This window comes from Equus asinus, chromosome 1 (genome assembly GCF_041296235.1).
Source record: "Equus asinus isolate D_3611 breed Donkey chromosome 1, EquAss-T2T_v2, whole genome shotgun sequence".
NCBI lineage: Eukaryota > Metazoa > Chordata > Mammalia > Perissodactyla > Equidae > Equus > Equus asinus.
Window position 1 is genome coordinate 192,356,861 of NC_091790.1, and position 16,677 is coordinate 192,373,537.

A 16,677-nucleotide genomic window follows, 5' to 3' on the forward strand; every position below is an offset into this window, starting at 1 on the left:
CAGCTGTTTTCTCAGGCAGGCCTTCTCCTTGCTTTCTCCACCCGGTGTCCCTGGCTTTTAGTGTGTTTTGGACACTCCTTGATAAGGCTGACCTCAGCTCTCTGCTTGCTTTGGGTTCTGTGGTTTCAGATAACTGCTACCCAGCAGGCCCCACCATCCGAGCCCTCAGCAGCTGGACAAAGACTCCACCTCATCACTCTCCCAACCCCCATGGGAGGGGGAATCTGAAGAGAATTTACAGCAAGAAGGGCCCAGCTTCCTGCCCAAAGCAGAAAGCCCCTCCCTTATAGCTTTATGAGAAGTTTATGAACCTCATTACCTCATAAAGCATCCTCACTCCATTGGCCATTGCCACTAACGATCCTCTTGACATGGAACTGAAAATGACAACTCCTGACCACTAGACAGGTTCTGCCCTCTGGCCCAGAGATGCCTGACACCTGTTAGTCAGAGGGAATTAAGAATCTTTGCTTTCCCTTTAGCTCTAGGCCAGACAGCCTGAACACGGAGCCAAGACTATGGTACCTCTCCTGTGGCCAAATTAGGGTCACAGATGAGGGCTCTGCCCCTCTCCAGAACCCAGAAAGATGCAGCATTGCTCACACCTGCCCTGTGCCTGCCCTGTCCTAGATGAGGAGGAGTGGGGTACTTCCTAGGGCCCGGAAGTGAACCTTTCCTCTAAATCACTAAAGGCAGCCAGGCAGCCCAATGGGGACCCCTCTGCCTGGAACTCTGAGTGTCCAGGCTTTCCAAGCCCACCTAAGACACTGAAGCCTAGAGGAAGAGCCCACTCAGCACACACTGCCCGCCTGAGGGCCCAGTTTCACTTTGCATTCTCATCTCCATCCTCAGGCAAACTGCTCATTCCTCTAGATTCTGTGATACTCAGCTAGAACCCAGCTTCACTTGGCCACATCTAGGTCTAGCCTTGGTTTCTGACCTGCAGCCCACTCCCTGGGAGGCCCCGCTGTTTCCCCACATTGCCTAGACTTCTCCCAACTTCTTCTCAGAGGCTTCATCTTTGCCCTAATGTCAGCATATTCATCAGCCACGGGGGTGGGGCAGTTTGTACTGTACAGTATTTGGCTGTGAGAGCAGAAGTACAGAAACTAACATTTATGACCAATTTACTAAGTGACAGGAACTCTGCATCTGTTGTTTAATTTAGTCATTACAAAAATCCTATGAGACAACAGTTTACTTTTCACTTTGGGAAACTGAGGTGGGATAAAATGAGAAATCAAAGGTGACTCAAATAAGAGGAAGATCTGGTAACTGAACCCAGATCCCAAAAAGCAAACAAAAATAGACGTATCTGAAACTTTTCCAAATCAGAAAGAAAGAAAAAGGCACTCTGGATTATTTAGGCCACTGTTCCCCAGGACTAAATGGAAAATTGAGAGCAGAGTATAAGAAGAGAGAATGCATATAAATCATATAAAGGGTGTCGCAGGGACACAAATGATACAAACTATTTCTTCCGATGGGCGTTGAGGAGACAAGTTCAGCAGCACTGATCCTGGTTAGGGCTCAATGGAGGTCGTGTTTCGGTTTAAGGTGACAGGAGCTTCCTTCCCACTTTCTTATGATCACTCTGCCCCAGCTCCAGGTCCCTAATATTGGTTGGGAGGCTTACACCAGGAAATAGTGTGAAAGCCCCCCATGGCTTCTTGGGCTTCTCTAAGCCAGTGGTTCTCAAAGTGAGGTCCCCGGACCAGCACTGTCAGCATCTCTTGGGAGGCTGTCAGAAATGCAAATTCTCAGGCTCCATCCCAGACCTACTGGGTGAGTCTCAAAGTTTTAGTGGGCATTAGAATCGTTTAGAGAGTTTGTTAGAACACAGATTGCTGGGGCCCCACCCCCAGAGTTTCTGATCAACAGGTCTGGGGTGGGGGCCGAGAAGTTGCATTTCTAACAAGCTCCCAGGTGACGCTGATGCTGCTGGTCTAATGAGTACACTTGGAGTATCGTGGCTCAAGATTTCTTCCTCCAACAAAGGACAATGGATCCCACAGAAGTTGGTTCGTACCCGCAGGGTCTCCCCACCTCCTGGCACAGAAAGAGCTCGCCGAGAAGCTATTATGAAGGGCCCAGGGAAAAACAAGCATTTGCAGAATGCTGCCGGCACTTGGAGCAGATAAACTTCAAACAGTGTGAGTTGGGAGAGGATATGATAATTTTTTTTTAAAAAAAAAGCAAAGATGGCCTTGAAAGAGGCAAAATTGTCTCTCTTTCAAGAATCTCAGGCCAAAAGACTAAAAACAAATGACCTTTTCACTTTTCTCTCCCAGCCACAGAACAAAATGTTATTTTAACCCTGGCAATAAATCCTCCCCCCACCACCGATGAGGCCTAGCCTGCAGAGTGCTTCTCATCCTTGGCTACACAGGATAATCAACTGAGGAGTATTTGGAAATACCTAAGCCTGGACCACACCCTTGGAGACTGATTTGATTTGACAGGAGGTGGGACCCCAGGTAATTCGAATGTGCAGTCAGGGCTGAGATCTGCTGGTTGGGCTTGTCAGATTAGTTTCTAAATTAGTTTCCTGAATGAGATGTTCACCTCTGAGCTCTTGCACTTCACACATCGGTAAACACAGGGCCAGCTCTGACCTCAACAAGCAGACCAGCGAGAAAAAGATAATAATGTAAGGGAGAGTCTTATTTTTTGACAGTAATTTGTATCAGAATATTCCTACGCTTCTCCTCCTCATCCCCTCTGCTCTCCAACACCTCGACGGGGTTGGGGAGGGCGGGGCTTGGGGGGGCGGTGATCAAAACAAAGAAATAGTTGATTTTCACAGAAAACAGGAAATAGCTCACCATGATATAAGACAGGTGAAAAAGGAACCCAGTTGTGTGAAAGATAAAATCTAGAGAACATTTATCTAAAAAATAAAATGTCATCAATCAAAAACAATGCTAACGAAGTATTATTTTAAAGCCATGAGACTCCTGTTGTTTGTACTTCTAATGTTCAAGATTCAATTGCCATGTTACTAGAGGGCAGGGTGGTTTGCCGAATCTGGACCCCCCTAGTGAGATGGGGGAGAATCACAGGAGATCAGAGGAGAGCACAGAAGCAGAGTAAGGAGCAGCTGGGGGCAGAGAGGAGCTGAAGAAACGGACCTGCTTTAACCACAACTGAATGACCCAGAACTCACTAGGCCCAAAGAAGAGAAATCCAGCTGCCTGCTGCCACATGGTGAGCCCAAGGTGCAGGCGGCTGCAGGCCTCAGCCTGGGGAGAGGACTGTATCAGGTAGGCTGCGAGACTCGGGGCCGCAGAGGGCAACAGGAAGGGACCAGGCCCGCTGAGGATGGGAGGGGTGGGGGGCCAAGGATCTGTGTGTAGTCTATAGCTGTACCGAGTGAGACTTGGGAATCTGCATTTTAATACGTTCCCCCCAAGTGATTCAGATAGCCATTGAAATAATTCAGATATATTCCAAAGCTGGGTACCCAAGGGTGATCCATCAGGGTGCAGGGAAAAAATGTTACAACTCTTTATATTTATTTTTTATCTAAAAAGGTAAAAAATGATTGCCTGGGCTGAAAAGAGTAGAGGACTAGGAAGGATTAAATGGTTAACTTAGAAGAGGCACAAAAGAACCTTCAGTACTAATGGAAAATTTTTTTCTTTTAAATGAGATAATGCATTTATTTCTTTTTTTTTTTTTGAGGAAGATTAGCCCTGAGCTAACATCTGCTACCAATCCCACTCTTTTTGCTGAGGAAGACTGTCCCTGAGCTAACATCCATGCCCATCTTCCTCTACTTTATATCTGGGACGCCTACCACAGCATGGCTTGCCAAGCAGTACCATGTCCACACCCGGGATCCGAACTGGTGAACCCCGGGCCGCCAAAGTGGAACGTGCCCACTTCACTGCTGCACCACGGGGCCGGCCCCCAAATTTTCTCTATCTTAATCACGGTGATGGTTACAGGAGCGTATCCATTTGCGAAGAGTCTTCAAATTGTACATTTTAAATGGGTACATTTTATTGCACGTAACTCATACGTCAATAAAGTTGATTTTAAAGTTTTTTTTTTTAAAGGTAAAAAGTTAGGAAATATTTAACATACAAATTAAGAGTTACACATTGTGCGTATGATTTTTAAATAAATATACACATAATACGAGTACATGCTTAAAGTGTTCTCTATTGACGGGAGTGAGGAATGAAAATGTTTGGTAACTACTTCCCTAGGGGACTTCTCTTAACCTGATGCTCTGAGTTGGTCTGAAACGGATTGAAATCTCTCCTCAGTGGGGAGGTGTTAAGAGATGATGAAATGGGTCTCCACTCTTGCCTCCCACCCTGAGTCTAGCTCCTCTGCTCCAAAACCTGGTTAAACTGACTTCTCACTGGGCCTGAAATCCTAGGTCCTTCTGGATTCTTTTGCTTGTTTCCACCCCCATCCTGGGGCCTTGCCAATTCCAAAGTAGCCTGTAGGTAAAGATCATAGATCCCTGCTTGGAAGTAAATGAGGTCAGGAGCAGTAAGCAAATTAGAACCCTTTTATGGAAGGAAGACAAATCTACACTTATTTTAAATGTTTAATTCTGCCATCTCTATACAATGTGAAAAATAGAAAATACCCTGTTATCAAATGCTTGTCACTTATTTAAGATTTTATCACAATTCACAGTATCCCTTATAATGTTGTTTCTTAGCTTAATTTCTGCAGAAAGCCCACAGAAATTGAAAGTCAAATTAAAATAAACATGAAGCAAATCTGAAAAGAGAACAAAAATTCCCAAATGATTCTTATTGGGTACACACCCTTTTATGCCACGATGTTGCAGAAAATGGCGTGTCTCCAAAGCAATCAGCCTGACAAGGAGACTCCATGGACAGAGCACAGTTACTGACAGAAGGAGCTTCCAGGAAGACTCCTCCTGGGTAGATACACCCACACAAATGACATGTCACACGCAAAAGTAAAAAGTGAACCTTGAGACATCATGCTGAGTGAAAGAAGCCAGACGCAATGAGACAAAGATTATACGATTCTGTTTATAGGAAACATCGAGAATGGGCAAATCCACGGAGACAGAAAGCAGATTAGAGGTTGCCAGGGGCTGGGGAGAGGGGAGAATGAGGAGTGACTGTGGCTGGGTGTGAGTTTCTTTTTGAGGTGATAAAACTGTTCTGGAACTAAATAGTGGTGACGGTTGCACATTGTGAATGTACTTATCGCCACTGAACTGCACACTTTAAAACGGCAAAAAATAAAATAAAATAAAGGCCATTACAGACAAAAAGAGAGTGCTAAGATGACCAAAAAAAACAAAATGCAAATAAGAAGCAACTACTAGGAATTAGACATGAAGTACGACAAACTTAAAAAATGAGCATTATGGCTTAAAAGGGCTAGAGGCCCAGAATACATAAGGAATTAAAACCACACGGGGTACAATTTCACACTCCTTGTATTGGCACAGATTTTTAAAGGCTGATGATATCAATTGGCGAGGATATGAAGCAAGGGAATACTCATATACTTCTGGTGGGAGTAAATCTGGGAATACACACTTGGAAAACAATTTGGGGTTATCTCACAAACCTTCAGTGTGGGGGTTCCACTCCTAGATACTTCGGAAACTCCTGCACGTGCACACAGGGAAACATGTACCAAAATGTTCAATGCGTCATGGTTTGTAATAGTAAAATATTGAAAACACTCTATCTTTTAATAAAACGAAAATCGATATATAAATTGTGTACCTTCATACAAAAGAAAACTATCCATTTGAATGACCTAGAGCAGGTCCTCTCCTAAAACAGGTGGGGCTCGGGGCAAGATAAAATGGAGGCCCAGGCACCGAGTGTCTAAATACTTAAAAGCAATTAATCAAGCTAATAAGTGGTTCAAGAAAATATGTTCTACCTTTCTATCTTGACAAACGTACTTTCACAACAACCTGGAAGGCCAAGATGGAATTTAGAATTCTCAGACTCCTGAGAGTTCTATGATAGGATACAGCAGAATGAAGAAAGTCAGCCTTGGCTCCCAACTTTGGCCTACCACTTCTCTTCCCACCCCAGGCTCTGTCTCACACTGCTAGTGCCGCCACACAGAGGCAGTGGACACGTCAGCCTGTACATCCAAATTCCTCCCACATGTAGGAAGACCTGGGGAAGAAGCCCACTCAGGCTCTGGAAGTGGGCTTGGGAATTCCAGGGTCCCAGGAACCAAGAGCATGGTCTAGAATGAGAGTGGGGGCCACAGGCTCTAGAGGAGTATGATTCCTTGGCTCCACAGACTCCTCAGAAAGTAGGGATACAGGGGCTGGCCTGGGGGCATAGTGGTTAAGTTTGCATGCTCCACTTCAGCGGCCCAGGTTCACAGGTTGGGATCCCAGGTGTGGACCTACACCACTCATCAGCCATGCTGTGGTGGCATTCCACATACAAAACAGAGGAAGATTGGCACAGATGTTAGCTCAGAGCAAATCTTCCTTAGGGAAAAAAAAAAAACGTAGGGACACAACTGGAGGAGGCCCAAACTAGGACCTGTAAAGCAGAGGGCCCAGGACAGAAGCCTATCTTGCCCAGGTCTTGAGGTGTTACAGAAATAAGGCTCTGTATCTTAGGGGTGAGTCTCAGAAACATCCTGCTACACAAACAAGAGCGAATAAAGCAAGTATTTGCACACTTAGTACTGATGAAATTTATAGGCTTGAAAAGAGGCAAAACAATCCTAACTACTGCTTAGAAATACACACATATTTGAAAAAATAATAAATGTATGACAAAAATAAACCTCACAAGCAGAACAGTGTTGGTGGGACTGTAAACTGGTATAGCCATTATGGAAAACAGTATGGAGGGTCCTTGAAAAATTAAAATTAGAACTACCACATGATCCAGCAATCCCACTTCTGGGTACATATCCAAAGGAAATACAATCAGTATCTCAAAGAGACACCTGCACTCTCATGTTCAACGCAGCGTTATCCACCATAGCCCAGATGTGGAAGCAACCTAAGTGTCATCTGTTGATACAGATGAATGGATAAAGAAAATGAGGTCTATATATATGTATATACACACACACATATATATATGAATACAATGGAATATTATTCAGCCATAAAAAGAAGGAAATCTTGCCATTTCACATGACATCACATATGAACCTAAAAGACATTGTCCTAAGCAAAATCAGCCAGACACAGAAAGACAAATACTGCATGATCTCACTTATACGTGGACTCTATCAAATAGTCACTCATAGAAAAAGAGGGTAGAATGGCGGTTGCCTGCAACTGACAGGGCAGGAAATGAGGAGATGTTGGTCAAAGGGTATGAACTTTCAAGTATAAGATGAATAAGTTCTGGAGATCTAAGGTACAGCATGATGACTATAGTTTATAAAAATGTAGTGTATACTTGAAATTTGCTAAGAGAGTAGATCTTAAGTGTTCTTATCATAAAGGGGGGGTAAAGAGAGTGATGGATAGGTTAATTAGCTCGATTGAGGGAGTCGTTTCACAATGTATACATATATCAAAATATCATGTGGTATATCTTAAATATATACAATGTTTCTTAGTCAATCATACCTTAATAAAGCTGGAGAGAAAAAAAGAACAGTGTTTTTCTCTAGTTATCACCTCTATGATGGGGAAGATGATCAAGGAAGAGAATTCCGGAGGGATTCCGGAGGGATTGTTGATATCCTATTTCTGAAACCGATTTGTGGGTACACACATATTCATTGCATGCTTTATATATTTTCGTAAGACTTAAATATCACATAATAAGAACTTTAGGGGCTGGCCCTGTGGCTGAGTGGTTAAGCTGGCACGCTCCACTTCAGCGGCCCAGGGTTTCCCTGGTTGGGATCCTGGGCACAGACATGGCACCGCTCATCAAGCCATGCTGAGGCGGCATCCCACATGCCACAACTAGAAGGACCCACAACTAAAAATATACAACTACGTACCGGGGGACTTTGGGGAGAAAAAGGAAAAATAAAATCTTTAAAAAAAAAGAACTTTCATGAGAAAATTCTTTTAAAATTAAAATAATAAGATACTACTTTATACCCTTCATAGTGGCATAAATCAAAACAGTCCTGTAATACCAAGTGCCAGTTGGCCATAAAATGGGGAAACCGGGACTCTCAAACATGGAGGTGTAAATTGTTACAACCACCTTTAACACTAACCTGTCAGAATTTGGAATAGTGGAAGCTGTGCAAACATTCAACCTAGTAATTCCATTTCCTAATGGTCTACACTGGAGAAGTTCTTGCCATGAGCACCAAGAGACATGTATATTCTTGGCAGCATGGTTTGTTGTAGCAAAAAACTGGAAATGTCACAAATGCCCATTATTGAGGGGATAGGTTCTGAATTGTGGTATTAATCAGATGATGAAATACTATACAGCTGTTAAAATTAATAAACTAGATCCTTATGACAGCAGGAGTAGATCTCCAAAACACAACGTTGAGTAGAAATTCTAAATCACATAAAACAATACTACATTTTGTATATGGATGCAAATATACATACAAGGAAATTATAAAATCATGGAAGGACAGGATACACACCAAAATCATGACTGAGGTTGCTTTTAGAGAGAGAAGGGAAGGACACTAGGGAAGAGAAAAAAATAATACCCTTAGGCCTTTTGTGGGTTTTATTTATTTTAAAAGATAAGAAGCAAAATGAAAAATGTAAATATTTATTCTGGGAGGTGAATTATAAGCTTATTATACCATATATTCTTTTATATAATATAACTTTTGTTACATAATCAGAATCTATATACTCTTATGTTTATTACATTATTCTTTGCATTTTGGGGTATTTCTTTTTCAATTTATGAAATAGTCAACTAATCCTCTCCGCACCTACCCACCCCCACCCAAAGTTTCAATTAAGCAAAAGAGAAAGGCATACAAACAGGAAGCCCAGAGGAAACACCCACATTGGCAGAAACCACAAAGCTAGTTGAAGACACTCAGACAAGCCTGTTTTAAACGGTTAACTAGAAATCATGCTTGCGAAAAATAACTTGAATTATGAAAGATCGCGTTTCATACAGCTACGTGACTACACAAGGACTAGTTAGGAAGTCTGCAGATCTGGGTTCTACCCTTACTCTGAAAGCTATCTGCTATGTGACCCTCAGGAAATTTCTAAACAGCTCTAGGCCTGTTTCCTAACAGTAAGTTGGGACTTATAATACCTACCTCAAGAATCCTGGGAAAGACTGACTAGGATACTGTCTCTAAAGTGCTTGTCATAGTGCTTGGTACGTAGTTATTTGTTCAATAAATGGTAGCTATTATTCCTGTCAGAACTGGGGTTACAACTCCACCTGTGGGCATATATTTCGGTAAAACAAACAGAAATATCCAAAGTGATACATCAAAACAAATAATTATGCAACACTGAAGCAAGCCCTGCTGTTGACTAAAATATATAGCTAAAAGTAATGTAAGAGAAAAGATGGTAACTACAGAATAAGTAAGAGAAATCCTATCTATGGATAATAGCACTATAGAAGAAATTTTCTAAGTCCAGCACGCAAACTGTCCTCAGGCAGAGAATAGTTTATCAGACTGAATGGTAATCTCAACATGGGTATCAATTGATCAACAGATCCCATGAACCTGTTATCTACAAAGCAAGTCCTTACATTCCCACATGTCAAGTTTTAGAAGAGAAGGTTTTATAAGTTGCTGCCAGGGGAGAAGATTTTTAAAACATACCTGGAGAAAAAAACATTTTCTAGGCTTTGAGGCAAAAAAAAAATTCTCCCAAAGGTCCTTATTATGAGGACACAATGTACATTAATGGAATAAAAATCTGTAATTCTCAAATTCAAAAGAGACGTAAAAGGAAATAAAAAATATGACTAGATCAATAAATGTAAGAAGAACTTATCACTTCACTAAAAAAAAAAAAAAAGAGTTTAATGAATTCCCCCAAAGGATCCATCCAAACTTGCACAGACCAAATTATCTCTGTATTATATCTACTCTTTTAAATATAGAAAGTGTAGGTTAACAACCCAATTTATGAGTTTAAATGGTTTTGATGTTTCAAATCAGGCAGAAAAAACCACACCATAATAAAATTCATAAAACAAAAAACTGTGTTAAGAAACTGAAACAAAATGTCTAAATATATTGGATATGTAGCATACCAAAACAATTACAGATTATGTCTGTGTAGGACTTTTCCTGAAAACACAAGTCAAATTATGACAATTTCAGGGAAATTTGAACACCTACTAGTTACAAGATGATATTAAAATTGTAATTGTAGGGGCCAGCCGAGGCCGTGTGAAGTTCCCACGCTCAACTTTGATGGCCCAGGGTTTCTCCAGTTCAGATTCTGGGCACCGACGTGGCACCACTCATCAAGCCATGCTGAGGCGGCGTCCCACACAGCGCAACTGGAAGGACCAACAACTCAAAATATGAAACTATGTACGGGGGGCTTTGGGGAGAAAAAGGAAAAAATAAAATCTTAAAAAAAAAAAGGTGATCATTGTACTGTGGGTATGTTAATAAAATAGAGTCCTTATCGTTTAGAGATACTTAAGTATTTACGAAGCAAATGATCTCTGGGATTTGGTTTAAAATAACACTTTGGAGCTGGGGACAGGGATGGGGAGGAGCAAATAAATGAAACGAGATTGGCCATGGTTCTTGAAAATTGTTGAAGTGAAATGATGGGTACAGGGAGGATCATGACTCTATTTCTCTACTTTAGTATATTTTGAAAATTCATAGTAAAAAATTAAAAGATAAAAAGCATATCCGGGTGGCCCGTAGCCAAGTAGTGAAGTTCGCGGGCTCTGCTTGGGAGGCCCAGGGTTTCACCGGTTTGGATAACGGGCGCCGACATGGCACCGCTCATCAAGCCATGCTGAGGCAGCGTCCCACAGGCCACAACTGGAAGGACCCACAACTCAAAATATACAACTACGTACAGGGGGGCTTTGGAAAGAAAAAGGAAAAATAAAATCTTTAAAAAAAAAAAAAAGCATATGTATTTAAAGCTAAAAGCCAGTACTAGTTGGTGAATAATTTTTCATAACAGAACAGACAAGAAGATAAAGCCTTCCAATTCTGTCATTCAGTACAGTGCTAGAATGTTCCTTCCTTTTCTTTCTATTCTCCACCCTCCCCTCCTTCCTGATTTCATCTGTTGTGATTTAGATGACTCTCTCTATACACATAACTTCTGAAACTCAGAAACAGACTTTCAGATTGGTGCCTCACAACATATTTAATAAATATTTTTTAAATAACGGAGCATATTCAAGCACTTTAAAAATTTTATACTTTTGCCCTAAACAAATAAATTTCTTTAAAAAAATAATCTCATCTACCTCATCCATTTAAATTACCTGTTTTTTGTACGTTTTATTGCACATACATTGGGGGTGAGTAATCTAAAGTTTTTTGCTAACAAGCGCATGATCAAAAGTTTGATCACCACCATTTGGGACACTAGGATACCACTTAAAGTTTTTAAGGAGGGGCAAAGTGTGTGAAGTACTATATCAAGAAAAATAATTGCGCGGAAGTACATAGGTACAGAAAAGATGGGGAGAAAGACTGTGGTCAGAGATCATTCACTAATTCAACAAGGCATTCATTCAGAAGTGAGATGGGAAGGAGAAACGGGGGAAGGGATGGGAGACTTCAATAAAAGGCCTCGGTGATTAAGGTATTGTGAAGGATGAAGAAGGGGTTGAACGGAAGGTCAGAGAGCCTGCCCTGGGGCAAAGAAGATGAGTTCGATTCGCATTGGCAGGATATTCAGGTACAGATGCTCCTCAGACACTGGGAGACGAAGAACCTAGATTCGGTAGGAAGGTCTGGGCAGCGGATGTGCATATGGAAGCCATCTTTGTATGTGTGACAGCTGAACCCCAGGGAGTGAGCTCTCTTAGGGAGAGACGTGGAAGACAGGTCAAAAGGCCTAACTCAAACCTTGGGATACACCTACATCTAGGAGGCAAAAAAGAACAAGTGGAAATATGGAGGTGGCTGCCCGAGACTAAGCCGCACTATCTCAAAGTGCTTGCAAGCGCCGGTTGGGGCCACCGCAGGCAGACCACCGGGGAGGAGAGCCGGCTGAGAACACTGCATCATTGGTAACTTTGAAGAGGACCATTCTGGTCAGGTGATGCTGGTTAGCTTCAGATATGAGAAAAGTGATAATGAGGAGAATGGACGGCCAAGCAGAGATCCCTGGCTCCAGGCGGTGGAGACGGATCCAGGTGCTGAGCTCGGCTGGGGTGCTGGGAAGATCGCAAAACGCCTGGGGACGAAGGTGACAGAGGGAAAGACTCAAGATTCCAGAGAGTCGAGGCGTATTCCTTCGTTCCCAAACCTGCCTCCAAATTCTCTAGGCCCTGGCTTGCCCCAAAGAATTTTATTCTCATGGGGGTGGAGAGTTAAGCAGAGACTTCACCGGGGCAATGTCGCGTTAGCCATAATCGAGGAAAGGTCTGGAGGCGTTGGAGGGAAGGGAACCGCCAAGAAGAGAAGCGCGGGTCTAGCAGGGGCTCTCCAAGGAGAGCAGAGAAATGAGGAGCTGGAGGCAGAGGCTGTCGGGTGCGAGGTCCCCGCGAAGGCGCGCCCCTCGCGGAGCAGCCGCCGCGACAGTCCTCCCAGACCGAGACCCCAGGGAGCCGCCCCTCCATCTCTGCGCACTCACCGCTCCGACTGCGAATAGTGGCACCGGTCCAGCAGGTTGAGCTTGCAGAGGTGCAGGTTTTCGCAGGATCTCTGGCAGAACTTGCGACGGCAGACCCGGGCTCGAGTGGTGGCCACCACAGATCGGGTGACCCCGGCCTTGCCGCCGGTCTCCAACACCACGAAGCGGTCGGGCCCGGCCGCCTCCAGCACCTCGCAGAGCTGCGCCTCGGTGAGCGAGATCTCGTCGAGTAGCTCGTCCAGGGACATGCGGCCCCCGTGGGCGCACAAGATTTTGGTGATGAAGCAGCACACCTCCGGGTCCGCCATGGCGCGCTGCTCTGGGCTGGCGGCGGCACCGGACTCTGCTTTGCGGAGAATCGAAACTTACAAGAGTCCCGGGGGGGGGAGGCGGGCGCGGGCGGGGCTCCGGCTGGGCGCGCCCGGGGCGAGCCAGCGCGCACTCTCCACCGCCGTTAGCAGAGCCCAGCGCTTTCGGTTTCACACTCGGCTCTGGGTGGAGGCCAGATCTCACCGACCCGGTCCCTGTGTTAGATTTAAAGCCAATCGCGACGGCAACCGAATGCAATGAGCGCGAACGAGCGCGGGCAAATCTGCCCCCGACCGCCCGGACAGCTCCCTGTCGGTTCCAGGCTCTGCGAGGGCGAGGTTCGCCAGCTGAGCACCGTGAGGATTCTTCGGAAAGAAGAGAAACTAAAAATGATCTCTGGGCGCTGGTGGAGTTTTTATAAGCCAGCTGAAAGTGGCGAATGACGCGAGTCTTGGGAGCCCCTCGAGGAGTCCTCAGTTCTCCACCCCACCCATCCCTGGAACGGACAGACCTGAGTGCGCACTTCCTCCGAGCTGGGCGCTTGATATTAGTGAATCTTCACAGCAACTCCACGAGTTAGACATTATTATCTTGACTCTGTACGTGAATAAGTAACGAGTAAGCATGCACAGCCATCAAGCTGGACCCCGGACGCTACCCGAGGATTCCCAAAGCTGGCCCCCGGCCCCAGATCGTGGTCCATCTGGCCACGACCGACGTGCCCTTTCTCCCACACCACCATACCCTCTTAAAGAACAGCAATTATTACTCTCCCTCTTTTTTGCCTTCCCACAAGCTTTTTGAAAAACCACTTCTTGACACGTTCTTGCCTGTCTATAACGCTAACAGCGGTATCCTGGACACCGGTTAGTCCCGGGTAGCAAGTAGTCACAGACGAGCACGCTTAGACATCGACCAAGATTTCAGATAGGTTACTCTCTTTAGATATTTGAACAAGACCTTTTCCCTCTGCAGGGATCCACTCGGCCCCCAGAGTTAGTACAAAGACTGTTTTAAAGTGAAAAGATATGAGCTACAGAGGACGCAGAAAGAAATTTTATCTAACCTTCTCTTGATCTGCTAAAGCAAAGCATCCTGAAAATACAACTACCATTAACCCTTTTCCAAGAGTTTCCTGCTAATTCAGCTGCCTTGGAGACAGACTGCCCATTTCTATTAGCATCAAAAAGCCCAATAGAACCTTCCATACTCTCCCGATGAAGTCCTAAAGAACCCTCCTTTTGTTAAATTGAGACATAGAAAGTTACTTCTGGCTATTCCAGGAGTTTTCCATTACTGGGCGCTCCCCTCATCCCATTGTGTAAATAAATCTTATTTTTTCTCCTGTTAATCTGTCTATTTTCAGTTAATTTGCAGGCCTCCAATCCTTGGACCCAAGTTGGAAGAGGAAAAAATTGGAAGTTGGAAGAGAGTTGTTGCTCCTAGTTTCCAGATTAAAAAAATGGGTCATTGATCAGATAAGAAAGAAACCTTTTTTGGGCTGTCTGGTGCCTAATGGTTAAGTTCACACACTCTGCTTTGGCTGCCTGGAGTTCGTGGGTTCAGATCCCAGGTGCAGGCCTACATCAAGCCATGCTGTGGTGGTGTCCTACATGCAAATAGAGGAAGATTGGCACAGATGTTAACTCAGGACCAGTCTTCCTCACCTAAACAAATCAATAAATAAACCTATTTTTAAAATGGTAGAATTTGGTTGTCAAACTAGAAATTCTTCAAACTGATTACTGGGAATTCTCCTCAGTTTGGTAATTCGTGGGAGATGAACTGTATCTCAGGAATAGAGTACGTTAGTAATGAAAACCAGCCAAACCTGGGGCCCACACAGGGTCATCTGACTTCTTGTTCCCTTTAGCAATTTCTTCTACAGTTGCCTTTCACTCCACTTGGCCTTATTTGTGGTCTGACAGGTTCCCAGGGACTGAGCTTTCATTATCAAATCAATTAAATTCAGCATAGCATCTTCTGTGTGGCCCTTACTTAGTCACACCAACATGCAGAAGTTTAAGAAATAGTCCCTGTACTCAAGGAGCTTGTGTTTGGGAAGACATGAAAAAACAGTAAAACACAAGGGAATCAGTGGTTGAATATTACAGTGGGTTTATAGGAGATTAGAAAAGAAAGAGCATGGTTTGGCCAGAGTGGTTAGGAATAGAGTTATAAAATCCCCTCAATTCAAGGCCACGTAAAACCATGTAGGGGGTTGTGGGAAGGGAAAAGCAGACATTTGGGGAAATACTAAAATTTGTGTTGTCACAGGTTGGCTTCTCCGAGAAGCAGATACTGATATGGAATTAAGAGTACAGAAGATTTCCTGGAGCGTAAAACAGAGAAAGTCAACGGAAGAGGCAGGACTGATCTGTGTGAGCTGTCAGATGGTGGTGCAGACTTGACAAAGTCTCTGCCAGCCCGATGGGGAGCAGGAGTCTAGCCTTGGGCAGAAAGGCCCAGGCCCTTGTACTCCTGTCTTGCTTGGTCATTGGTGGCGGCCATGAAGAAATGTGTGACTTCAGCTCAAACCGTGGGGCGGATCCTGAAGGAGCTAAAGCTGGAGACTATCAGCTAAACATACTCCTTGCAGATGAGCAGCAAGGCCTGGCTTGAAGGAGGATCTGAGTAACCCATTAGTGCCCTGAGGAATCCGCTATTGTGCACCCTTTGTGCCATGTGGATGAATTTCTCCATCCGTATTCAGGGAACAGCTCCTTCAGAGTTCTGATGGGCCACTCTTCCTGAAAGAAAACTTAGAAGAGAGAAGTTAATGGGATGGACCACAGCCCCTGTCACTGCAATCAGTTGCAAGCTTGCAACTTGCCTTCATCATATCCATCCACCACTATCCATTCTAATTCCCCTCCCCCTCAGCCACCACCTCAGCTGGTCTCAGTAGCTTACCTGAGTGAGAACCCCAAATCCTCATTCCTAAGGGGTCTGAGCACCATCTCAGACCTGGCTTTCTGCTCTTGTCATGTCCAATCACAGTCACAATTGGGCAAAAGAGTACCAAATGTCACCCAAATAGGTCACTAGAGTCCATCCATATTCCTCCCTGCCCCCTCTAACAGCAGCCTTACCTCCTCCTGCTGACCAAGTCAATTTGCCTCTGATAACACAGCGATTCCTTGCTTTACCTGCTAGTCTCTGACCATTTGGAGGCCAAAGTGCCTGGTGGCAGCCATAAATTGTCCAATGGGACCTTTGCTGTGCTCCAGTTGAGAATGTGCCCCTTTTGGAGACTAAGATCTCTAATTCTGCAGAGCCCAGAGTTGTGGGGACAGGGAACCAAGTGGGTCATTGGAATGATGCTAATGGGGGCCACTCAAGCTTCTATCCATTGTTTCAGGACTCATGTATTCTTACTCTTGGGGACACAGTACCATATTAAGTTGTCTGATTGACCACATATCCGATGATATCCTGGAGAAGATGTCATCACTGCAGTGTTCTGCCTTGATGCTGGAGCTTGAGCTGCATCTTTAACTGGCCATTCCAGTACTTTATTTATCCAATAGCTCCTGGTTGGTGAGGTGTGTGATATGACCAGCGGATCCCATGTTCATGGACCACTCCCCCATTTCCTGTGCCATCAAGAGAGTCGTCTAGTCAGATGCTATGTTATGTGGGATTCCATGTCTGTGGATCAG

At 44.4% G+C, this 16,677-nt stretch overlaps 1 protein-coding gene across 1 annotated transcript in view; it reads right to left on the reverse strand.

Moving 5' to 3' along the window:
• ZC3HAV1 (zinc finger CCCH-type containing, antiviral 1) overlaps positions 1-13,187 on the reverse strand; it is a 58,933-nt gene extending 45,746 nt beyond the window's left edge. Inside the window, exon 1 of the mRNA XM_014859269.3 lies at positions 12,707-13,187. Within this exon, the coding sequence (XP_014714755.2) occupies positions 12,707-13,014 (308 nt within the window). The 5' untranslated portion in view covers positions 13,015-13,187. The remainder of the gene's footprint in view (positions 1-12,706) is intronic.
• Between the last annotated feature and the right edge of the window lie 3,490 nt (positions 13,188-16,677).